This window comes from Pyrgilauda ruficollis, unplaced genomic scaffold, assembly GCF_017590135.1.
Source record: "Pyrgilauda ruficollis isolate IOZ18807 unplaced genomic scaffold, ASM1759013v1 scaffold182, whole genome shotgun sequence".
Taxonomy (NCBI): Eukaryota; Metazoa; Chordata; class Aves; order Passeriformes; family Passeridae; genus Pyrgilauda; species Pyrgilauda ruficollis.
In genome coordinates this window covers 272,816-299,038 of record NW_024517207.1, presented here as the reverse complement: position 1 = coordinate 299,038, position 26,223 = coordinate 272,816, and the positions used below count along the sequence as shown (strand labels likewise).

At 44.8% G+C, this 26,223-nt stretch overlaps 1 protein-coding gene across 1 annotated transcript in view; it reads left to right on the top strand.

The window, feature by feature from the left end:
* Positions 1–15,159, top strand: part of SCUBE2 (signal peptide, CUB domain and EGF like domain containing 2) — a 34,053-nt gene extending 18,894 nt beyond the window's left edge. Inside the window, exons 13-22 of the mRNA XM_041464662.1 lie at positions 158–244; positions 896–1,000; positions 1,911–2,066; positions 2,386–2,589; positions 10,117–10,284; positions 11,480–11,641; positions 12,321–12,518; positions 13,106–13,258; positions 14,280–14,359; positions 15,007–15,159. Coding sequence (XP_041320596.1) covers positions 158–244; positions 896–1,000; positions 1,911–2,066; positions 2,386–2,589; positions 10,117–10,284; positions 11,480–11,641; positions 12,321–12,518; positions 13,106–13,258; positions 14,280–14,359; positions 15,007–15,159 — 1,466 coding nt within the window. The remainder of the gene's footprint in view (positions 1–157; positions 245–895; positions 1,001–1,910; positions 2,067–2,385; positions 2,590–10,116; positions 10,285–11,479; positions 11,642–12,320; positions 12,519–13,105; positions 13,259–14,279; positions 14,360–15,006) is intronic.
* Positions 15,160–26,223: the final 11,064 nt, after the last annotated feature.

The window sequence follows — 26,223 nt, the reverse complement described above, 5'->3', positions numbered from 1 at the left end:
ATCCTTTGAATGGCTTAGGAAGAGACAAGCTCTAATGTGGAGTATTGTATGAACAGCATTGTGTGTTGATGCCAGTCAACAAGTTTAAAATGTGTTTCATGCTACAGGAGTCCTCAGTGCACTGTGCCTGTGTCTTTACTGTCTGTCTGTCTGTTAGGAACACAAGATGCCTACACCCTCACCTGTGGCAGGTCCTCTCAGCTTAAGAAAAAGCAGCAAAATGCAAATGCTTCCAGCTGGCTGGGTAATCACCACATTTACTGTTACATAGATTGAATTATTTATTTTCATTGATAACTGTGAAACAAAGGTATTTCTGTTGACTTTTTCCCCCCTCTTATAATTTATCACTTGTTTTCTTCCTTGTGATTGTAGTTCATGATTGCTGCAAAAAATTCCCCTTATGCTGCTTCATCAGCATCATTCAAACTGAGATTTAAAAATAAAGAAAAAGATCAGTAGTGAAATAAACACTTAGCCCAGGAGTTATGTCTCCTTTTAGTCATCCAAACCTGGACAGTGTTGGCAACACACAGTGTGTTTAGGTTGGACTGTAATGTTTAGAAGGCATTTACAGCCATAGACATAAACTACTTTCTGAAATGATTTGAAGTATCTCCTTTGATTTCAGCCAATAGTAGATCTGGTCTTGATCTCCTTTCTCTGTCTCTCTCTCTTTTTTTTTCCCCCCTAATAAAATGTACAACACTTCATTCTCATTACATTTGTGAACCAGCTTCACAACAGGGGGGTTCTGACATCTCATTACGTTTTCTGTGATGATCACGTCATGTCAGCATATTTTTTGTTGTCATCATTGTGGTGTGACATTAGGGCTATCTCAGTTTTCTACTCCTTTTTAAAAAATAATGTGTTTCATTGTTTCTTCCTGAAGATGCTTCAGCCATCAAGATAAGCGTAACCTTTAAATTAAATGAAGGAAAATGTAGTTTGAAAAAGACTGAGATGTTTCAAGAAGGTCTGGAGCAGATGTTACCAGGTATGAATCTAAAAATGCAGGTAAGCAGGTTAGAGCCATAGCTCAGGGGTTAAGTGCTTTCCAGATATGAAGAACACCACAAACAAAGCACAGAGGACTGAAGATTTTCTGTTCTTCACTTCTTCCTGCTTGGCCATGACTCCTGCAACAGTTATTTCAGATCCCAGGATTTCCTTGTGGCATCCTCACAGTCTTGCTAGGAAAGCCCTTATTTTTTTTGTTTGTAATACTGCTAGTAAATTCTCAGTAAAATCGACCATCCTTTTTAATAATTTGATCCCTTCTTTTTCTTCCTCTTTTTATCTTTCTCTTCTTTCCTTTCTCACCTGCTCCTTACTGTCTGGTGCCTTGTTGAAAAATCTCCTGACCTTTATGCTGACACTATTGTCATAGGGTTATTCCTCTTGTCTCTTGTCTTCCTTTCATACTTCAGCAGCCCCAGATGGATGCAGTGAGGTCAGCTCTTCCATCTGTTACAAAGCAGAAAGAATAGCCTGGGAATTTACAAAGTCAGCAGAAAATGAGGAGGAGTACTTAAAAAAAAAAAAATGGGGCAAGGAGTCATTAGACAATATGATGAATCAGTGTGTCTGATTGTTTGTCCTTAGCAGAGTGACAGTGAGGAACTGAGCTGAATGCTCAGTGACAAGTTGTGTCCTCCAGAACCAGAGCTTATTCTGGCTGTTTCCTTTACCTAAACCTTGTTTCCTCATTGAAGCCAGGAGAATGGCCATGACTCTGTGTGAGGGTGCATCAGGTGAGAGACTGGCCAAGCTGTTCTTTCACTGGCCCATGGAGGTGATGGTTTGCTCCTTTTTAACTCTTCACGATGACCCACGTGCTGAGCACCGGTGAATGTCCAATAACAGGCCTGGCCAAGCTTTTGCTTCCTTTGGTTTTGTTCATACAGAGAGACAAAATTCAGTAATGGAGAGCTTCCACTATGTAAACCTAACATGCAGCTCTGGCAAGAAAGTTCACGGAGCCCTCAGTAGACTGGCAACGACTAGAGAGATTTTTATCACTGCGGACTTTGAACTGGAAACGAGCCGGAAGGAGGTGACAGGTTGGTTGGAAAATAATTCCAGGTGCGCTGTGAAGCTTCTTGCCATTTGCTCCTTAATTTCTGTATTTTTCACTTCTGTCTGTATGCAAAATGATGATAAAAAGTATCTCCTGTTTTGAACATTAATTTCACTGCTTCAGAAAGAGTGAGGGATGGAGATAGCTCCAAAGATCAAAGAGCTGCTCAGCGTATTTGTCCTCGAGGATTTCAGACTTGTTCCCAGAAGTCACTTTCTCAGTGATTTGAGTTGGTTAGTGGGAATTGGGTGGGATTTTGTGCACGGTCACTTAGGGCAGTTTTCACCCCTGGTGCCTTTCAGACACTTGCGACGTGCGCTGTGCCCGCAAGAAGACGGAGAAGCGGTTCCGGAAAACCATCCGCACCCTGCGGAAGACAGTCAGCAGGGACCAGTTCCGCATCCGCCTCTCGGGCACGGACCACGAGGTGGCCAGGAAGGCCCTCAAGCCCTCAGAGCCACAGCAGTCCTGTGGGGTGGGACAGCTGCACCCGGGGGTCAGATGTGGTGAGTTATGAGGGAGCTGGGGACGGAGCACCTCGTGTGTTCCACGGCTGTGCTCAGGCCTGGAGCTCACAGGGATCGGGGTTCTCCCGTCCAGGAGAGAGAGCAGGGCTGGGTGTGCACAGGGGGGTGCTGTTAGTGCTGTTGAAATTCTCTCTGTGAGTTTATTGTTGGCAACTGATGTGTTACAGAGTAGAGCAAGGGCTCACTGCACTGTGCTACAGCTGATGCACAGCCTGCAATAAGGTCGAAGCCAGAAATCCTGGGAATAACATCAAGCATCGATGGCCTTGGCATCACCAATGTCACTTTTAAGAATACATTTAGTGTTCTTTAGTAATTTAGTAGTAATTTAGTAATAATTTAGTAATGCTGTGTTCCTGAGCTTGTGCACAGCTCACCCCTCCCTTGTCCCAAGGAAAAGGCCGCTCAGAATTTGATACAGTCACACTCACTTTGCTGATTAAGCTCAGAGTCCCAGGGAATCTTCATGACAGAGTTATAAATTCATGGTGATTTTATGGGCCATCACTGAGAAAAGTCTTAATTATCATGGCACTGGAGGGCACCACCATAATGCAGCCAACAGTAAGTGCTTCCAAAGCACAAAAGTTAAGGAGAAGGGTCAGATGTTACATCTTAACAGAGGCCTAACAACCATGACAGCTAATTCAGGCTGCACGGGGTAGGCAGTGTGTAGGTGGATTGTGAATCAGCAAGCCTTTAAAATGCTTGTCACAGTGAATTAGTACGTCTTCCAGCAGCAGCATTTGGCCTAAGAATAGATTTTCCAATCCAGTTTTGCTAACTCTAGAAAAACTTGGGTTCGTAGAACAGACAAATAGTTTAAAACATCTGTGCAAGCAAGCAGGGAATTACTCAGGAAATCTCAGAAAAAGCTGTAAGAGTTCTTTTTTTTTTTTTCTTGGAACATTGTAATAAATCTGAAAAATTTTGGAAAGTTCACCAAGATGAGTTTACAAGGATATTTTCAAGCTATTTTGTTGGATGCTAGAGAAAGGCTTTGAAAAAATCTGTCATTCCAATTGTACAGAGCACAGTATGACTCCAAAGATATTTGTGATTTCATCTGGAGAAAACAGCGATGAGTAAGATAAAAATGTTGCAGGTGGAGAAGGCAATGTGAATTGCAATTAGAAATTGGAACAGAGAATAAGCACAATTTTTTTTAGATAGCTGCAGAATCAGTTTAATGTCGCAGCACAAATGAGAAGCATACGTGGCATTTCTGTGCTAGTTCAGAGAGAAAAGGGAATTTTGGGCAATGCCTGCCCAGAAAGCTCTTTGGTGGGGTGAGCACAAACAACACAGGCATATGGTTAAACCAGAGCCACTGAGCATATGAAGAAAAAGGTTTTGAAGAACAATTTGTAGAAGTCAGGCCTCTTCTGTTGCTGAATTGGTGCCCCAGTTTGTTCTGGACACCCTAACAGGTGCTGCTGTGAGCAGTGGAATGACTCTGTGTGCCTCATGCCTTATGGTTTGATTTGCTCCTGCTTAACAAGGTGCAAGCACTAACTGAACCTTCCTTTCTTCAGCTGAGTTATTCAGACCGTGTCCTTGTGCAGATTCCCTGTGATCAAACAGGAGGTGAAACTCACACCGCAGCCTTTCCCTTACACCGATGTTAAGGGCTCTCTCCTTACACTTGTTCCCCTGCTTATTTTCATTAAATGTACAGAAAATTAGTATCTTTGAAACCTCCCTACATTGCTTGTCAGGCTGCTGGGAGCTGGGCAGACAGCTCCCCGTTGCTGAGAGGACATAAAAGCACACGCAGGGGCAGCGTTGTTAGGAACGCCTCATTTCCTTAGAAAAGGCTGATTGTCCCAGGCTGAATGGCTAAGGTGGGACTGGGGGCTGCTGCTGTTGCTGCTTGGGCTGCCAGGCAGAAGGAGCTGAGAGACAGGCTGGGGAGAGGAGAATAGAGTGGGAATAGTGAGAAGAAAGGCAAGAAGCTGGTTCAGGGATCTGTGTGGGAGAGGGTGTTGTGGTTTTTGTTCCTGTGTTTTGATCTGATGGTTTTGCAGAGCTGCTTCTGGATGGGACTGGGGCTCTGCTTACCTAGACATGCTGGTGGTTCTGGGCAAAAAGTGGCTGCACAGCAGGAGATGCTGGTCAGCAGATGGATTAAGTGCAGGTGGTAGATGTGGCCTCTGGACAGCAAAGGACTTCTGCTCAGTCTAGCCAGAGGAGTAGGAAGCAGTGAGGGAGCAAAGCAAGTCAAAGGGACTTACAAGTCGTCTTTGATGCAGTTACTGAGTAAAATGCAGGTTTTACTTTATTGCTTTCAAATACAATACTTGGAGTATGGCTAGGTTAGATGCAGTTTTGGTCCTCTTGTAGAATTCCCCTGGCACAGCACTGCCTGAAACATTATTTATATTTGAGCAGTGTCAGAGGGAAAGTCCAGCTCCTGCTCTGACAACTTTTGTGCTGGGTAACTGGCCTGCAATTGCAGCAGCAAGATAAATTTAATTTGGTTTCACACTTGTGGTGAGCTAGTTCTATCCCTGATTTTCCTGTCTTAACTCCTACGGTCTTGAGTGGGGCTCAGCACAGAAGAAAAGCTTTAGAAAGACACCAGGAACAAATGGCATGTGGTTTCCAGGGTATTTTATCATTGTTAATATGCTGGATGCTTGCACTTGTGTGCCTGCTGTTCTTTAGACAGCTGCTGATTCAAGGGAGAGTGTGGTAAAACGGAATTCACTGCTGATTGCAAAGGATAGTGTGGTTTATTTCAATTTTGCTGTTTACTGTACAGTTCTGTTTGTGATTTTCTGATGCTTTAGAGGCTCAAATGTTGCATTTTTCTACCTTGTTATGTGTGAGTTATGTATCTATGATGAGCCCATTCAGCACTGGCTCATGTTGGTTAATCCCATGAAGTCCTGAGTATGGCTTCCAAGGAACAACCAGTGACAGGTCCATAACCATGGATATTCCATGAAAGGCATAGAGCAAAATGGAGCTTTCATCAGCCTTCCCAGAGAACTGGACTCTCTTAGCAGAAGTATAATTTTTCTGCCTTGAAGTAGATCTTAATGTAACAAAGATACAAGTCTGTGTGTGACCCCTCTGAGCATGCTGGAAATGCTACGTGCTGCCTTGAGAAAACATTTGTCTTGGGGAGAATGCAGTCTCACTCACTGGCCTGGCTACAAGTGTTCCTGCTCCACTATGAGCTTGACTTCAGAGAGATATAGCAGCCAAAGACCAATTGTTCCTTTTCAGAAAGTGATTTACCAGAAACCTCTGTATTGAAAGAAAATAAGTTCAAACAACAAGAAATTTAGCTGCTCTTCCACTGCTTAAAACTCTGTCATACCTTGGTCACATTCCATGGGGTCAAAAGCACATCTTGCTTGTTAAATTTTTTTTTTTTTTTTTTTTTTTGTTTTTTTTTTTTTTTTGTGTTGGTCCCACCAATACTTTCAGAGGTGGAAGGAGGCACTGAGAACTACCATTTCCTGAAATGGATGCAAAGAAGGATATGACAGCGTATCCTTGCCCCACAGTAGTTGCAAATGGGTTTCCCCAAAGAGCTGTCACCTCAGAAAACAGCAGGCATGAGCAGCACTGGCACAGGCACTGCTCTGATGGAAATGATGAGCAGCTTTATCTTGTGTGGGAGGTGTCAGTGCATTTCGTTGCTCAGCATTCAGCAGCTTTGTCCCCTCAGCTGAGAGGATGCAAATAAGATAATGACATTTCATCCAAAATGATGAACCATGTCCCAAAGATTTGTATGTGGTATGATACTGGCATTATGAAAGTATGAGAAAGGAAGCTAAAAGGAAAAGCAAAGTGCTGTCTGCCTTTGCAGTCATTATAATTAATAGTTGTGTTGCACAACTGTTGTTTGGGGTTTTTTTTTTTTTTTTACAATTTTGAGAAAATCCAAGAAGAAGAAATTAATTTATCAAATGGGAGAAAATGGGGCTATTTTTCCTGCTAACCTGCTTGCCCTGAAAATCACAGACCGAAGACATAAATCCTTTGCATGCAAAACCCTCTCATGTGACCTAAATGTGCGACCTGCTCCCGCACAATAACTTAAAGGATGCCGCTTCAGAATCCATTTGCATCACTTGTTGGTGATTTTCCTTATAAAGTCAAGGCATCATTCTTAAGAAAATGGTGAATTGGTGGATCATGACCTCCTTTATGAGGTTCACCTTCTCAGCCCCTGAGATACTACAGCGTTTGTCTATAGGAGCAAATGCTCAAAGGCTAATGTGCTGAAAAGAGGGGAAGAGCCTTTAAATGTCTTTGTAACTGTTAATCCTGGTTCCCTGTGGGCCCCTCTCTTCCCCCCCACCCCCCTTTTCTTCTTGTTTTTGCATCAGAAAAGCTTTCACTTTTTTTTCCCCTTTAAAACAGCTGCATGAGACTCAAGACCAGGTTTTTAATGGGCATTGAAGATAAACAAAGACAGTGGCTGCAGAAATGAAGTCTACTAGAGGCAATTGGTTCTTTTGTTCATTTGGAGAAAAAACAATCAAGTTTCTGAAAAAAAACAGCAAAGCCAGCCAGTGGAATTGTGATTTAATGTCATTATTTGCAAATCTTCAGATCTGGTTTTGACTGGGTATTTCCCACATGTCAGGTGGGAACATGCAGTTTCTAATTTTGAGAAAGGAAGGTCATAAACTTCTGTACTTGTTTTCTTTAAGCAAATATCTGGAGAAGTTTAACTTCGTAGAGGTGTTTCTTGTGGATTTTTGGTTTTTGTTAATTTTGTTGGCCTTCTTTTTAAGAGAAAGTTCATGCTAATTTTATGCACAGTCCTATGGAGCTCAGTGGGATGATTTCTGGGTTGAAATAACGCCCCTATTATTAATGTTACTGTAATTGAATCTAACACTAAGTCTTATTTGTTATGCTAAATTGGGCCCCTGTGACTGCTGTGAGTTTCTGAACAGGCTTTCCTCACTACCCCAGCTCTGTGCTGCAGTGGGGCTGGATGAGGGGCCTGTCTGAGACATTTCTAGGTGGAAGGTGAGGAGGAACTGGGAGCAGATTACAGGGAATGTGTTTATGGATTGAACTGTCTGGACACTTCTACCACTGTGCAAAGCCTGATTTGATGTAGTCATGTGAAGAAACAGATATATTTGTGAGTTTGAGGCACTAAAACTTGGACATGGCATGGAGAAATTATGATATTAGCATTGAATATTGAATAGTTGTTAGACTGTAAATAGAAAAATCTGTATGTGGCTGTACTGACCTCTCTTCTCAAATGCACAGAGGATCAATCAAAGCCTGAAGTGTTTGGGGTGTCTCAGAAGTCAGAGCTTTTTTCAGCTGGTTTTGAACACTCTGTTACAGTGGTGCAGTGGTGGTGGCTAGACAGCCTTTTTTCTTTCTGTTGTTGCCATCTCTTAGGAAAATCAGAAGGAAATACTTAATTCAAATGGTTCAGATTTAATGGAAAAGTTCTCCTTTGGCCTAGAGGAGGATCTCAGTGATGTCTGAGGAGGCTTCTTTAAGCTTACTTCCACAATGCAAATTTTCAAAAATTAGGCACTTTGCTAAATAGCCCAAGAAGATTTAGATTAACTCAGTTGTATTCCACAGCGACCTCCACAGTTTTCACAACATGTGGCTTCAAGACAAGTATGATGCAGATGGCAAAGTTGTCAAGAGAGATCTGATGGGATGAGTTCTCAAATGCAACATTTGCACATAAGTTGTGGGTTTGATTCCTGCCCGGGGCAGGTTTCCTTTGAGCTCTGATAGATGTCCTACTGTTCTGCTGGGCTCTGAACAAGTCTAGGAAACCTGAAGTACAGTTTTAAGACTGAATTTGTAGGGTTAGTGTTTCTGTTTGAAATACAAAACAGAGACACCCCTTCTCCCAAATGCAAAAAAAAAAAAAAAAAAAAAAAAAAAAAAAATGCAGCAAACACCAAAAAAACCAACCTAAAAAACCCCAAACCACCCCAAACTTGACATATGATTAAAATGAATGGAAAAAGACAAGCTAAGGGGAGAGAGCAGGTATTTTCTAGCCAGGCCACTCAGAGCATTGATTACCCATAGAGCCATGGAGTTGTATGAGGGAAGGAGATTTGCTCAGGTCTTTCCATTTCTTCCAGGTTTCTGAAGTCAGTAGGCACTTTTCAGGATCACCCTTCCTCACCCTGAATTGTCTTTCCTTGTCATGGAATTGTAAATAGTGCTCTTTCCTTACCTTATTAGGAGTGCTGCAATGAAAGCCTGAATTCATTCATGTTTGTGGAAGTGCACAGATTGTACAGAGATGAGTGTTCTGTAGGAATGTTTATAAAATGGAGAAAGGCTTGAAAAGTGTGGGAGCAAATGAATGTGTGGCCTTATGAGGGCAGAAGTGATGTGTGGTGGAAAAAGTTAGAACCAGGAGCTCAGACTTCCTCACAAGCTTTCATTGATAAGCCACAGAGCATTGCTTAACCTGCTGCATTTTATTTTTAAGCCAAGGAGGAGCACTCAACGATTCCTCCTCGTGTATCAGCCATAAACAAAACTCTTCATCATTGATCATGACCGGTAGTTAATGCCCTGCTTGTTGTTAGTCATATATCCTGAAATGAAGCCAAGGCCAATTTAACTTCCTAACAAAACAGCTATTCACTGAGTGATTTATTGGAGCTATAAACTAAAACTAACAGTTTATTATCGTAACAGGTCTTAAAAGGACAGAATTTTTCAGCACAGCTGAACAACTGCAACAGTGTTTTGTGCCTTTCCAGAGCAGGGTAATTATTAAATACTGGCACTGAAGCCAGTTCTTTTGTGAAGAGCTTGAAAACCAGAACTTCTCAAAGATACTCATGAATATTGCTGGGCTTGCTAGATAATACTGAGGTGTGTGATGAAGTAAAATCGGGCAGATTGGGTTAGTGCTGTCTGTGCACCATGCAGAACACAGCAGCCCAGGGCACAGATAATCATTACCTAAGATTATTAGAGGAATGGTAAGAGTATTTCTGCTTTAAAATCTTTGAGGCACAATGTTTGGTTTACTGAATTTGCACAATTACTTGTTGTACTTGAGGTTTTCAGACTATCCAGTAATGCTAATGGTCATGAAATATGAATATTCAATAATAAGATTAAAGTTGTTACAGAAATCTGGAAGTATGTTTTTGGCATCTTAGATTCAATACTAAATTATTTTATTTGGGAGGAATTCAAGAGCTCTCTAGCTAGACTGAGGAGATAATCACTACATAATTGCACTGTAGAGAGGAGCAGAGAGCCCTGGACAGGCTGAGTGTCCAGTGTGGCCTTGCAACAAGGTGTGAAATCCATTCCAGCTCCCAGAAGGGCTCCCTAGCCCCCAAGGCTGTCAGTGCCTGCTGCACAGTGCACACTGGAGGTATAAAGCTCCAGCTGTTGGCAGCATTCATTTCTGCAGCCCTGCTCCAGCTGCCCCAGTGAAGCAGAGCAGTTTCCCTGTGGGTCCTGTGCAGGCTCACTGACACTCCTTCATCTCTAATGTGTGCTCTCCTCTCCTAGATCAGTGCTCCCCTGGGGAATATTCTCCTGATGGCTTCAAGCCCTGCCTGCCATGTCCCCTTGGAACGTACCAGCCTGAGGCTGGCAGAGTGTCCTGCTTTCCCTGTGGAGGAGCTCTCACCACCAGGCACAGCGGGGCTTCCTTGTTTCAGGACTGTGAGACCAAAGGTGAGGCCAGGGTTTGTCTGGTGAACTGCACTGATCCGAGGCACAAGGAAATGCTGCTGCTCAGGTGGGGCATTCAGAGAAGGTTCTTTCTCCTTCTGAGGGTCAGTCCTTGCAGGAGTCTCACAGCAGGTTGGCCTGGCCTGGCTGCGAGGAAATTCAGTAAAACCTCAGTTCTTTCTAAAACTGATTACCAAAAGCATGGGTAAAAGAAAATTGCTTATATAAATCACTAGAGGATAACCTCTTTAACAGAAAATCTACTGCTGCAGAGCAGAAATAAGGGATAGAAATAAGGTCCTGATGCAAACATTTGGTAGTGGTTTGGATGAGGAGATCACTCTCATTTCAGTTGATATGTTTATTGAGAATTACAACATATTGTAAGAATTTAGCAGTATCGTTGAAGAATTAATATTACTGGTAGTAGTGTGATATCTAATAGTTTCCTTCAGTGTACAATCACTGAACCCACAAAGACTGCTTCTTCATACTTAATTTTGTGAAACTGAAGTACTAAAAACGATGTTAAAACTCTGGATCAAGATAAGAGGAGCTGATTTCAGTTTTATTTAACATAAACAAAAACAAGTCTATAAATGAGGTTCAGTTTTGAAATTGGAGTGGAGATTAAAGGAATTCTTTCTATTAACTGGAATGAAGAGCTCAGGAATTTGCATGTGGAAGAGGCCACATGAGACGTGGAATCACAGATGCAAAAACTATTTGGAGCTTATCTGAAGCATTTGGGTTGGGGCAGCATGTAGGGAAGGACTCCTGGCTGAGCTAGCTTCCAAAACTCAGCAAGAATTATTTGGGAGTAAGCAGAGCTTGAAATGAATAGGGAAAAAAAGGGACTGTGCAGCATAGAAAACTACATTGGATAGATCTTTTTAACTTGTACAAAAATAACCTGAAAAACTGAAATGGTTTTGTTACCCTCATAATTTGTTGTTATGGTTTTATTGCTGCTTTCACACAGAACCACTCTACAGTGCTGCATCTGAGAATTCTGAGCTTGCACAAAATGACCTGATGAACTAAAATTTGCTTAATTACCTAATTTTTGTTACCCCCACAGTTTACAAATATGGCATTTCTGTTTCTGAGATTACACTAGGTCTTGCACAAATGTATAAAAGCATATTCTAGTATGCTACTGCCACTTTTAAACCATGATTATCTAATTACTGTCCAGTTCAGTGTTCTCCTGGCCATTTTTACAACACCACAACTCACCGATGTATTCGCTGTGCGATTGGAACATACCAGCCTGAGTTTGGACAAAATTACTGCATTTCCTGCCCTGGAAACACCACTACTGATTTTGATGGGTCAACAAACATAACACAGTGCAAAAGTAAGTACAGCAAGATGGTTTTGATGCTCTCTTACTAATAAAAAGACTGGGGCATTAATGTTTGGAGTGGCCTTAAGGGCAGCTTTGCTCCAGGGAGCTGGAGAGAAGGCAGAGCTTGCTCCTCTTTGGCTGCCTGCATCTCACCCCACATGGCTCACTGGGGTCTGTGAGACACCGCTTCTGCAGACTGGCTCCATCAGCCTTGCCAAGGTAAGGGATGACTGTGTTCTGCCAGTTGGTGCTGGATTACCCAGAGGTCTTGCTATTAAATCTTTTCTCTCGATAGAGCAGAGTTTGTGTCCTCAGCACCCTGATTTGTTCCCTCCTATTAAGAGGAATAGAAGCTGGCTCACAAAGCTTAATAGTTCTAGTAATCATTTCTTGTTAATAACAACCTTTGAAAGAGTCCATTACAAAGGGAGCCACTGTTCTGGATTTATGGTAGCTGAGGGCAAATTAAAGAGGCAGAATGGAGGGCAGAGAGGTGACTGCTCAGAACCACCTCTGGAGTGCCTACACACACACAGACACATGCAAACACATCCACACAGGAATGTCAGAGGCTGGCAAAGAGAGCTGTACCTGCAGCAAAAAGGAAAATGTGTGTCTGGCTCCCATGCAGGAGGGCTGTAGGGCGACTTCTCTTTGCCTTGTCCTGCATAGTGTGCTCCTTTTCCAGACAGGCAGTGTGGAGGGGAGCTGGGAGATTACACTGGATATATTGAATCGCCCAACTACCCTGGGGACTACCCTGCAAACACTGAGTGCACTTGGAACATCAACCCACCGCCCAAGCGCCGCATCCTGATCGTGGTCCCAGAAATATTCCTGCCCATCGAAGACGAGTGTGGAGACTACCTGGTGATGAGAAAAAGCTGTGAGTCTGAAACACCCACTGGGGCACAGCTCAGGGGGAAACACAGGGTTCTCACAGGCGTTGCTGTTTGCAGAAACTGAATGTAGCCTGCCTGGCATCTATTTAAGAGCAGAAAATTCTTTAATGGCAAAAGAAGTCCTATTTGGCAATGCTGCCCCATAGTTTTCAGTGAAATTCAGAGGGTGCAAGGCCATGATGTGCCAGTCAACTGAAGAAATATTGTTAAGAAGGGGTAGATGGTTCAAACTAACCAGTCATGCGTTATGCTAAGCAGTTCTAGGCTGGGTTAGGAAAGAGGAAATGCTTGCTAATCCTTACAGGTGCCTGATGTGTGGGTAAACAACCTCAGTTTCTAGTGTAGGCACGTCCTTCCAACAGTAGACTGTTATTTTAGGAAAAAGGAAAATATTCTCTCACCAAGAAGTCCCTCATTGATGGCCTGCCATCCACTGATGGCCTGCCACATTTTGGGGAGTTTTCCTAACACCAGCAAGCATTTTTCTCGTAGTAACAGAGAAAACAGCTCTGACAGCTCTTGAGTGGGAAGCATTGTCACACAGCTGCCTGTTGTGTGTTTGCTTTGAAAGCCTCTTCCAACTCGGTGACCACGTACGAGACCTGCCAGACCTACGAGCGCCCCATAGCTTTCACTTCCAGGTCCAAGAAACTGTGGATCCAGTTCAAGTCCAATGAAGGGAACAGTGCCAAAGGATTCCAAGTTCCTTATGTAACCTACGATGGTAAGTGGGAGTGAGCAGCTGGGCTGATGTGGGCTGCTGCAGCTGCAGCAGTGCAGAGCTCCCCTCCCTAAGCAGCAGGGCAGCCCAGTGCTCCCAGCAGTGTCACCAGAGCTGCTTCCAGGAGCTGTTCCATTGAAACCTAGTCTAAGGAATTCTGCAGTGCACTGCAGTCTTTTGAGTGCCACCGTGTCTTCCAAACAAAAAGCTGGGGTTCTGGGCTCTGGCCTGCAAACTACAGAGCTCAGACATGGAATCTAAGTTTCATGCACTTCCGTGCCTTTCCATTTTCTCTGGGTGGCCCCAGTTAGGAATAAGGTAGAGCCAAAGTACCTGTGTTTTATGGTGTTCCTGCTACCATTTGTGGCCTAGAATCAAATGGCAAAATATCTATATTGGAAAGAAGCTTGAGGGGAAAGATTTTCACCTCACCCTTGTCAGAATCACGAGGTGTGAAAGTGGAGCTGAGGATTTGCACTTCAGCATAAGTGAAGTGATATTGTATGTTCTGCTCATGTTCTGGATTTATTGTGAGGGAGTCATCCTTGCTGTGGTCTGAGAGTTTCACTAGTGGTGGAAAAGTAATTTTTCAGGGGATTTTTCTCCTTTTGAAGAATTTTAGGCTATGATTGAGCAGGGGGGTTACTTTTAAGAAAGCATCCTCTTACATAATTTTTTGTTCTTTCTTCCTGTAGAAAGGAGTCAGTAACAGGTTGTGAGTGTGTACAGAGGGGTTCCTGCAGTTCAGCTGGTTTGAAGCAGGTTACTTGGTTACCACATACACTCCAGTCTTGGGTGCTTTATGATTTCCTTTGCTTTTGACAGATTGGTGCTGAGCAGCTCAGCAGAGTACACTGTTCTCATAATAAAAAGAGAAGTGTTAGGAATAATTTCTGGCTGCTAATATGAGGGCCAATGTTCTTCTGAGGGCAGGGCTTCCATGTGTAACCACGGGAGGTATTGAGTATGTAAGTGAAGTATGAAGTATGAAGCTGCAAATTACTCTTTTGTGCATTCCCCACAGAGGATTACCAAGAGCTAATAGAAGACATTGTTCGGGATGGCAGACTTTATGCATCTGAAAATCATCAAGAAATACTTAAGGTACATTCCTTCCACTAAACATGTTGGTTTTGATCGGAAATCATGTTATTTGGTGCAAGTGAGTTTGCTTCCTGCTCTGCATCAGGTCTGTTCCTTGGTGCACCAGACATGAGCTGCTTCAGGGAAATGGGGAGAATCAGCAGATCCTGGTTATGCCGAGCAGTGGATAGGGGACCCTTTGCTCAGGGACACTCAGTGTGGATCAGAGCTACCAGGGAAACTAATTTATTGGGAAAGCACTTGGTGCTGCTCCTTGTAGCCTGTAGATTAGCAAAAGCTTTTCCTCCCTGGGCAAAAGAAACGTCTTTGTGGATTTCTCCGACCTCGGTTAGGGGACTTCCATAGGCAAGTTGAGTGCATGCCTTTATTTGCTGGATCTCAGCTCAAGTGTGGGTTCATTTTGTGGTTTGTTAGCTGTTCTTGGATGTATGAGGAGGGAAGAAATTCTGGAGCTGCTGATGTGGAACACCAGTGACTTCCCAGGAGCCTGAAAGTCAGCCTTGCTCTGCTACCTTTCTAAGCCCCTGAAACACTTGAAAAGTAAAATGCCCCATAATCTTTTTAGAGTTAGACAGGCATTAAACTTTGGTAATGCTGACCATAACTCCTCTGTGCAGCTGATGTAAAATCTGCTTCCCTTTTCCCAGGACAAGAAGCTGATAAAAGCACTGTTTGACGTGTTGGCACACCCACAGAACTACTTCAAGTACACAGCCCAAGAGTCCAGAGAGATGTTCCCAAGATCCTTCATTCGGCTGCTGCGCTCCAAAGTTTCCAGATTTTTGAGGCCTTACAAATAGTTGGCACTGAACTTAAAAGCTAAACCAGCCCTGGGCATGCACAGAGGGGCTGTGGTAGGTGGGGCTGCTCTCTGTGTTTTACACACTGGCAGAGGCACTCCAGGGAACCTTGCCAGCTCTTTTCTTGGTAGAGTTTGGCTTTCTCAGCTAATATAAATATTTTGGTGAACAGAATTTTGATTCCTTTCCAGATAATACCTTGGGTACCAAAGGATACCTCATGGGTCCCTGAATTGGAGACTGCCCATGATTTCTGTAACTGAAGGGCACCAAGCAGAAGTTTGTAGAGCTCTGCCCCATTGCTTCATCAGCACCTGTAAAAGCTCATGAGGACAGACAGGCTAAGCAGTGTGGTTTGGGATGAACCCTGGGCTGCCATTAATGCATGTTACCTCAACGAAGCTGGGTTCATGTTGGGTCTCACTGGAAGTGAGAACAGGATTGATGACTCTCTTAATATTTGCTACACAGGAAATTCAGAGCTAAGATTGACATAGTTTTAATTCAAACCAGTGAGGCCAAGAACTGCACAAGGTGCACTTTTTCTCTGAACTACACATGGCATGAAGCAAAGGGTTGAATATCAGCTTGGATGTTCAGGGTCTGGCTCACACAGTATCCATGGAAGTGACCTATTGGCTTACATGGAGTGATACCAGAATAAACCGTGGGCACCACAGCAGTGGGAAACAGGCCCTGACCCACTGGACATTTCCATTTTGGGCTGTCTGCAGCTGCTAGAGCAGATCAGATTATTTCCTAAATCCCAGTGCTGTCCCCATGCATAGGCCTGGGACAGCAAAAGGCATTTTCCAAGTTGTGTAAAATTCTGCCCTCTGAGCACCTGCAGGTGGACACAGAAGCCCCATTTTAACTGCAGGCTTTGCATAGATGATGCTCTTCGTACAACGCTGTTTAAAGCTGAATAAGGTTATTGTATGAACCCCAGCTGTCATATTCTCTACCTTTTCTGAGCACCTTGCAATGGTCTTATGGAGCAGAGAAGAGCTGCTTTCCCTGTCTGGCTGGAGAGAAGGAGAGGTACAATTCAGCCAGACTGTGGCCACAAAAGTTGTCTATGGCAAATTGTTCCTCAGAGTTCCCAGGCTGTGTCCTTCTCCTCAGGCTGTGTTTCCTACTGGAGACAAGGTTGTTCTGAGAGGGCCTGTGGGGAAACCTGTGCTGATCAAAATGTTGTCTCAGTGCTATTCTGCCCACACCTACATCTCCTCTGGCCATACAATCCATTCTCCCTGAGCATTGTACCTTGAGGACCTTCTGCCTTGAAGGGAGATAGCCACAGTCCCATCCATTTGGAAATGGACTTAGGACTTCCATCCTTTGGTCACTGGCCATGCCAAGGGGTGCAGTGGGCACCAAACTCCCTCTGTGCCATCTTAGGAGCAGTACTTACATTTCACAGGGTAGCCAGGAGCAGTGCTCCCTTTCCCAGGGTGTGGAGTCACACCTGCTGGGTTTCACTGCCTTGGCACGGGGTATTTAACTGCTGTATGTGAATAACACCAGGTCCACAGTGTGACAGCAGGAGCTGGGCTCTGAATCTCTGAGCAAGTGGCTGCTCCCGACTCAGCCTTGCTGAGCTGCTGTGCCACGCTGCGTGTGGGGCAAGGACACATCTTGGCCATGGTGTGACAGGGAGGGACAATGGCTTTGGCCACAGCTGGGGAGCAGATCCCCTCAGGATGGGGCTGCGGGGTGCTGTGCCCCTCTTGCTGCTGGGGAGGAGTTGCCTCAGCCTGGCCAGAGGTGGGAATTGGTTTGTGCTGCTGCCAGGAGGGAGAGCTGTGTCCCCCTGCTGCACTGGAGCATGGCTGGGTAGGGCAGTGAGTGCCCACCCCAGGAACAGGGCTGCTGCAGGAGCAGCGAGGCACAGGGAGAGCTGGCAGGGCAGAGGGGAAGGAACACAGCTCCTCATGTGTTCCTGCAGCTGTGCTGCATCCCAAACAGCAGGGTCCTGCTGCTGCTTCTGCGGGAGAGGACAGGGACACCTGGCAGAGGGCACCTGGCAGTGTGACTGGGGAGGGGAATGCCTGAGGAATGCCAGAACAGGAGGAGGGGTGGTGAGAGGCTTTGCTGCATCCCTGCTGGAGTGTGCTGTTGTGCAGAGAGCCAGGAAGGCATTCCCAGATGGTTTCCCTTTGGCTGCACGGCCCCTAGCCCACGCTGTTGGAGGCTTCCCATGCCAGCAGCAGCGTGCCAGCGAGTCACCAGCCACCTCTGTGTGGCACTGGAGCACTCTGGAGTGGCCAGGGTGCTGCAGTCCTGCTCGGAGGTGGGCACTGTGGGCAGAGGCCATGGTGTGCCAGGTTCTGGGCCAAGCCCAGCGGAGGGGCTTTGCTGTGGGCTGCATGCTGGCTGCCAGGGAAAACAGGGAAGTTCTTGGAGTGCTCCCTGCCAGGGAGGCTGCAGGTCTGAACAGCTCTGCTCTGTGGGGCTGAGGGACACACAGCAGTAGTTGGTTTCAACCAGGGCTCGAGGAAGCCAAAGTTGTGAAACATCCCAGTGCTTCTAATGGGTGAAACTGGGCTGTGCTGCTCTGTAGGTGAGTTACTGATCCGTGCTCTGGGTTTGTCACACTGCATCTCCCCTCCTAGTCCTGCTGTGCCAGCTCTGCACAGCTGCCTGGGACCCACAGGGATGCAGCCTTGCTTCTCCTGCCCCACGAGCACAGGCCATTTTCATTGCTGGGAGGAGAGGAGTGTGCCTGCTCTGAGGCTGAGGAGACAGCCTGCCCTTTCTCAGAGGAGAATCCTCATTGTTCCACAGCCCTGCTCGTTTCCTACTTACATAGCAAATGACTCAGAAGCACTTCTGTTACCCTCGATGTGACATTATGGATCAAAATTTCCCCTTTTGCTGTAATTGCTGTGTGTACAGTAAAAAGTGAAGAGGGAATTTTTGCTGCCTTGAATGCTGGGAGGAGTGATAACTCGCAGAATGTTGTAAACACTTGGCATTGTATCTTCATAGTGATGGTAGTGGCTCTGTAGAAATTTCAATTTCTACTTTCTGTGTGGTTGTAGACTGATGATGTGTTTTGGCAACAAATGACTCAACAATGTTTAACCTTATAAAACAAGATGGAATTTTTGGAATAATGATTAGCGCTAACTGGATGACTCAGTGTCACCTGTGTGAGATAAACATAAGGATCTTTTTGATGATTGTAAATTAATGTAAAATGTTTCAGACTGTTACTCTTGATAAGAGAAATAAACCAATGAACTTTTAGCTGCATTAATTTCTTGGGTAATATTTTTAGTTATCTTTCTGTGCTAAATAATAGTTCTGACAAATTTAATGGTTGTTTAACAAGTTATTGCACATCAGATACACTTTATCCTGGGAACATCTGCTTACCACAGCATTCTGTTTCATGTAATACATTACTACCTGCATCTGTACACATAAAGACACAATTCTTCATGTATTTAATGGTGCACATAATTCTGGCCAGTAAAATACCAGAACTATCCTGGTATTAATTCTAAAAACTATTCTAAAAATGTCTCCTATGTGATGAGCTGGAGTCAGTTCGTCTGTTGTAACAAGCTGCATGAAGACAGGATAAACAACTTAAAGTAACTCCAAAGTGTTTTATTGCTTTGTAGATTCATCTGATTATTTTTCCTAAAAAACAAAACCAAAAAAAAAACCCCTCACAAAACCAAAAAACCCCCACACAAACAAAAAACCCCCACACAAACAAAAAAAACCCCATCCCCAAACCGCATGGTTTAAAATAAAAAATAATTTTAAAAACCCCAAACCAAGGAAAACAAGGTGAAAGCCTGTGTTAAGATACAAGTTCCTAGAATGCTTTTAAGATTATACTACAGTGTCGTTAAATTCACTGACTAATTTCTTAGAATTAAAAAGTAGAATTAGATCATAGAAAATTGAAAATAAGTCAATCTATAATAATTTTCAATACTGTTTTTTTCGTTTTCTTTTTTTTTAATATTATGTTCAGATTTTTAGATTTAGTCAGTCTATCAAACTTTTATAAAAGTAATCCCAATATCTTCTCCTGAATTTATTCAACTGCCTGTTTGACCCTTCGCTTCCTTTGATCACAGTGACAAGAACTGATTTGTATTTCACTGAACGTGTCCACCCAGGCTCATTTGGTGTGGTTTTGGAAGGCACAGCTGTGCCATTCAGCTGTTTGCTGTGGAAAGGTGATGGTTTATGTGGCAAGGAGTAAATGACATGCAGGAGTATAGAGGTCCTGGAAGAGTATGGTGGCTGCAGGCTGATCACAGCAGAAAACTCTGTTATCCAAATATTCTCCCTGGTTCTGGGAATGCTGCCTGTGCTGGACTGCAGTGATGGACACGAGTGCTCAGACACCCCCTGGGACGGGGAATGTCAGTATGAGCTATCCTGGGAACTCCTGGAATTCTGACTGGGACCTTGTGGTGTTCACATAACAAAAATAATTAATAGGAGAATGTGGAGAGCAAGAATTGAAGCTTCTTTAAATCCAAGGAACCGGAGGAGGTCCTGTGTGGGTAAGCAGGAAAGAACAGCATTATGATAATCCTTTGTGACAGAATGCTGCAAGGATAGTGATTCACAAATATTTCTGAATTAAACAAGCTGAAATGCAAATGCCTTTCCTCTCATGCATATAGATGGCATCCTGTAAATGCAATAGATGCGGACTGCAAAACCTGTCACAACAAAAATGTCAACTCTTCCACTCCTCCTTTGGATGCTGCTCCACCCAAACCAGCAGTGCTTGTGCCAGGCTGCTGCTGGAAGAGACAAACAAGTGCTTCTTAAGGAACTGGAGCCAAACTCGGGTTTGTTTCCGGGGATCCATGGAGGAAACCCATCCCACAGCACCTCTTGCTGCTGTCCGTTTAATTTGAACAAATCTTTTGCTCACAGGCAGATTTTCCCTCTCCCTTGTGGAAGCCTGCTTTCCACAGCACACGATCTGCTGGGAATGTAGGGAACAGCCAGGAGCAGCGATACAAATGGAGCACCTGTGGGGACAGCAGGAGGCAGAGAGCTCAAGGGACACATTCCACTCAGTAGGTAAGCCCATCTAATTTTTCTCTAAGAGCAAATCATATATGACATTCTTATGCTGCTCTTATTAAATTACTTTAGGTGTTAAGAAAAGAAAAGAAAAAAAAAAGTATTCTTCCCTGTTTAAATATACGTTACTAGAGCTTTTTCTCTGATTTAAGCACATTTTGAAAAGTAAGTTTTCTGGATTCCATGAAGCAAAACCTGTTTAGTACACAGTGAGAAAAAAATAGGTAGGAAAAGAAGACTGACCTTGAAATATTTTTTTCTTATTGGAGAGGTGTATAAATACAGAATTCATAAAGGAAACTCCCTCACACTGTCTAGATGCTAAACTTGATCTGATGCAGCCCAAGCCTTCTTTTTTTTCCATTGGGAAATTTATTCAACAGGCAATGTAGGCTTACAAATCATATGCCATGAAATCTCAGTTTTGTGATGATTCTGGAGATCATGAAATCAAGGGATCATAGTTTTAAGGAGAGAAAAATTTACTTTGGAAGCTGAAATATTCTGAAGTAGTCACTTGAGGTGCAATTTGTTGTTTAGTAGTTTTTAGTTCAGGTGTTGCCTGTTGTGCACACTGAAATACTTCTGTGCTGGACAAATTTATGCCTGACAGGAGGAAGCCTCCTCCTCTGTGTCAAATCCAAGAGTGGCAGCTGTCACCTGTTGCAAAATGCCAGCTCACCTGGCTCCTGGAGGGGCTGCCCAAAGTAAAACCCAGCCACAGAAAGGACAAAGGGCAAAGGAGGGGATGATGATTTTTGTGATGTTTAAAGTGGAAATTGAGGAAGCATTCCAGAAAAGTGGGAGTTCAGGATCTCTGCGTCCAGTGCACAAGCCTGTGTGTGACACAGCACTGCTCATGGATTTTGGGTGGCCCCAGTTTGCTGTGCCTGGTGCAGTGCTGGTGTGAGGGGCTGTGTGGAAAAGCTGAGACCAGTTATTAAAAACAGGACGACAGAAAAGTGCTCGGGGGGCCTGTCTGGCTTACATAGCACAGCTATTGTGCCCTGGCTCCCGTAGGTGCTAATTCTCTCAGCAAACTTACAAAAATAAAACCCTGAAAAGGCTCATCCACTCTGAGAACAGCAACCTCATTCAGTGGGAGAAGGAAGCTTAGCTCTAGGAAGGGAGTGCTCCACACTGCAGGCATTGCTGTCTTCCCCTGGGCTGTGCAGAAAGCCCTGCAGCCAGTGCCCGTGTGTGAGAGGGATGCAGCAGTGCTGGAATGAGCACATCCCAAATGCCTGTCCCAGCTCTGTGCAGGACACAATGTGACCATTTGCCCGTGGAGTGGATAAAAGAGGCCCATCTATCCCAGCAGGATGTTTCCTTAGGCAGGACTGGAGAAGCCAAACCCCATGAAGAAGACAGTCTGCCTTAGGGATGCTCTGGCATAACTTCATGTGAGATGCTGGAGGCTCATCCCTCCCTCGGACACCTCTCAGGGTCTCTTCTTGCCTGGGCTGTCGGGAAGGGGCTCAGATAAGGAGGTTTTTGAGGGTTTGGGGAGCTGAGGCAGGGGGGCTCTGCTGCTCTGCGAGCTCCCTGCGGGGCTGTGCCCGGGCACCATCCGCAGGGATTCATTCCCACGAGAGGGCGGCATGTGGCCCCAGCAAAGGCAGATCCTGCTCCAATCCCTGCTGCAAACAGCCAGGGCAGCAGCCCTAAAGCAGAGTCGGCTGAAACTGGGGCTTCAGCAGCTCTTGGGCCTCCCCACGGCCTCTGATCAGTTGTTTTGGAGGGGATGGAGTGATTCATAAATGACCTTGTACTTTGAATTAATCTGTTTTTACAAGATGCAAATATGGGGCCTAGAAGGACCCGTGCTGCTGAGCAAGGTGTTGCTGCCACTTCAGCTTGGAGTGAGAGGAGACCTTCTGAACTGAGTCTGACCACTGGTCAAGGCTGTTCCCTGTCTCTTCCAAATTACTGGTGAGGAAATGTGTGGGTGAAAGCTGTTGATTTCCAGGCAGAATAAACCTCAAAGGAAGCTGGAGGAAATGGGCCGTGAATGTGTAGCTTCAGTTGCTGTTTGCTTTGAGAACAGTGAGCCATCCTGGCACTCTGCCTGGCCCCATCACTCTGGTGACTCAGTCCTCACAGGTGTCAATAATGGACTTTGAACGTTTGTCTTTGCAAATGAAATTGTGTGTGTAGTAGTCAGCTACTGATTCCCTGCATCGTTTGGTTGCTCAGCTTGATCACAGTTTGACTCCTATCGGTGGCTGGACAGATGATCCTGCAGGAAATGATCCCCAGGGCAGGGCAGAAACACCTCCAAGTGCCGTGTGCCTCATCATTCCTGCCCACGGTGCTCGTGCTCTCCTGGGGCAGCTGCCTTCCCTTTGGGGCACAGTGTGAGCTCCAGTGTCCCTCAGCCGCCTAGACTTGAAGGTGGAGGCATTTAACCAAATCACAACATGGCAAACACAACCTCTGTGTTAGCAGAGCCGCATTGAAGCCCTGTTGATGATTTTGTACGTGAGCAAATATTAGCCCTGAGTATCCAGTAACATTTCTGACTGACTCCCACCCAGCAGGAGCTGCTGCAGCTCTGCATGGGCTGTGGCAGGAGGGCACAACGGGAGCTCACTTGTGCTTGAGAGCCCTGGAGTCTTGACTTCATAAAATAAACATAAGGGCTCCACAGAGGTGAGAGATCCTGTGTTTGACTAACACTGTGGTGACCCTCCCTCTAATGCTGATGGAAATAATATTTTTATCTTAAATGGGTACTGCAAATATCTTAGGCTCAGATTTGGATTTATCTCAAAGTTCCAAAAGAAAGGTGTTTTGATGCTTTCGAGGAACTTAGCACTTGAATATTTAAAACTCCAAAATTTATGTATCTTTAGCTTATAGCATTCAAACCCTGAGTTCACTGAATATTAGTCTGTTGTGAAACCAGATCAGTTTCAGACTTCATATACAAAACAAGCTACCCCCTTCTCTTCTCCTCTGCAGGAAAGGTGCAAAGCTGTCCTAGATCCAAGCTCCATAAGAAGGTGGAAATATTTGTCAAATGAAATCCTTCTATGAATACTCCTTTAACTGGTAGTGGCAGGAAAGGTTCACAGTCAGTCTTTTAAAGAGCATAGTAAGAATGTTGTTCCTTGGTGAATCCCACATTGGCATGAGTTGAAATAAGCACCTGTTCTCGGGGCTTTTGCAAAGAGCTGGGAAATTCCAGTTTTGTTCAGCTCGCTTGCTTACTGCATCACTGGAGTTTGTTATTTTTGTCACAATCACCTGGTAAACTGGGTAAGCCATAGAGGAACCCTTCAAAAGGCAGCTCTGTTTCAGAGCTGACCTGAATTCATCCTATTCCAGAGGCAGAGTGATCTTATTTTTGCAAGGTTTTAAATTATGTTCTGAGATTTGTCTTCTCCATGAGGTAAATTCCACAGGATTTGCTTGAGGAGTTCCCCCTCCCTCTCCCCAAATACTGCTGTTTAGGAATCATTCCACTCCAAAGCATCTGGAACGAGAAATGCCTCTGCAGCAGATTTATACTTGGCCAGAGGGAAGTTCTCTGGCTAGAAAGCCAGAAAAAGCAGAAGGCTTTTAAAAACTTTTCATAACTTCTTTCAGGACTGAGAGTTCCCCCCTGTGGCAGGGAGCTTTCAGATACCTGTGCCAGCCCTAAACTTGCCATCCAGAGGCAGGAGATGTACAAGACCCTTTCTGCTGTATAAACTGCTGGACTTTCCTGATCTTGCTCCTATTCCCAACTCAGGTTTCTGCAGTTGCCTCAGTCCTGTCGATGTGTGGAGAGGGCAGAGCACTGAGTCTGTGGCCTCACACACTCCACAAATCCCATCTTTTATCCTAGAGCCAGTGTGCATTTCACACTGATGAAGACACGGGGTTATGGAAAAGAAAACCTTGGATAGAAGCACCTGGGCTAACAGGATCCCAGTGGAAAATTATTGTGGTGTGTTCTTCTCCTGGTCCATTTGCTGAGTGGGCTTCTGCTCTTGGCACCAGTTGTTTCTGAGGATAATTTATTGGTTTGAGGAGAAAGTAAAAGGGAGAAAATGACAACCAGTGTTCCATGCTTGCAATAATCAAGGGGTAATTATTTAAAACCTCTTGCTGCCAAGTTAGGACTGGGTTAGGGAACTACTTCTGTGTCTGCAGCTAGGCAGGGATGTCATTGTGGGCACCATGCATCCTCACTGTACCTCCACTAATGCTCAAGGTGTTGCCTCGAGGAAAAGTTTAGCCAGCTGCATTATGATTGATTAGCCACACAAATGTAAAAGCAAACACAGATGTCCCAAATATCCAAGGGAAATGTATACCTGCTGCACATGATTTGGTGTGCATACTGATATATTATGCACTAAGGAGTGACTTTTCACCATGCTGGGAGGGAGAAATTTTGTAATTTGTATTCACAAAAGCATTTAAGCAGGTGCTTAAGTGAGTTGGTGAATAGAAATGGATTGTTGTATTGGACCATTTAGACCAAGACTGGACTCCTTTGTATCCAGAAATCATGGTGCTAGCATGGCTGGTGTTTGTCCTGAGTGTTGTGCACAGCCTTTGTCCCTCAGGGAGAAGAAAGGGCAAAAATTACTAATGGGACAAGGAAAGTATGGGTGAAAACCATGGCACATCTCTGTTGGAGAAAGCTGGGTGCTGTTCTTGCTCCTGCAGTGGCTGTTTCTGCATGTCTCTCGTTAGGTGGCATTAGTCCAGTGGCTAAAGACACTGAAAGCATCCTGCAGCTCCCCTGATGGGGGGAGCCCATAATCCCTTTGTTAGGGACAGCTGGGAACTATTTCAAGAAGAAAACAGCAGCAGGCGCAGCAAGATTCTACCTGTGGGGTGGTTGCTGTTCAGATGGTTGGGTACCACCTCTGGTTTTCACAGCTCGTTGTGAAGCTCTGCTTTGTCCAGGTGCTCTGAGCCAGGTCTGGGGAAAGACACTGACTGCCACTGATTGTGGCAGCAATCCCACAACAGCGTTCTTGGCTCTAGGATGCCAAGGAAATCCTATCCCCATTGCTTGAGCCCACCTGTGATCTCTTTCACTGCAGAGCCCAGCGGTGAGCCTGTGTCTCCTGTGCCTCCCTGCCCTCTCCTACCCCTCCGAGCCGGGATCTCAGCCCAGCAGCGGCTGCGTTTCCAGAGCAACAGGCTCCCGGTTATTTCTTAGCAGCTCCTCGCGGACTGACATAGAACCTGATGGGAAGAGGAGCAGCGCCCTCTTCCTCCTGGCTTTCAGAGCTCAGAAATCCCGAGCAGCAGAGGCACTCCTGCGTGTCCTGCCTTGCTCCTCCTTGGTCTCCAGATGTCAGGCTTCTGGAAAGCTAGAAAGGAGTGAGAAAACTGTGTTTGTGTAGTGACTCGCCCTGGTTTAGCCTTAACAAGATCCCTCCTATATATTTAATGACCTGAATGTAAAATTTATGGCTTGGAATGCCCCAGCAGCAGAGGAAGGCTTCAGCACACAAGCTGCCTTTTGCAGTTCAGGAGAAGTGAAATCCCCTGAGGTTTGGGAAGTCTGAGTGATGTAGTTATGGTTGGCACTTTGAATATATGTGTAGACTACTTCAAAATAAATATTTGCAGTTCAACTCTAACACACATCTGGGAGGGTGAGAACTAGCATGTATTAATGTTTCTTCAAATTAATAATTTTGAAAATTTTACACTGAAATAATTTTGCAGTTGCACATAATAAACAGAGGCTGGTGTGGGTACATACCAGGGATAAAATCACCTGCCCTCTATGCACACCATTTCCTCCTCTTTTAATGAGAACCAGCCCATCTCACGTTTAAGCTTCTTTAAAGACGGGAAAACAAAGGTAAGGGAGCTCTTGCAAGACTTGCCATTTTAATCTCTTGTTTCAACATGCGCAGCTTTAGTGTTGCTGAAACTCTCCTTCACCTGCTGCCTCTGTGTATGAAGAGAACCAGTCAGATAAATTCACTTCAGACTCCTGGGAAGCCATGCAATGTCTGATTCCTCTCCCAGTGTCAT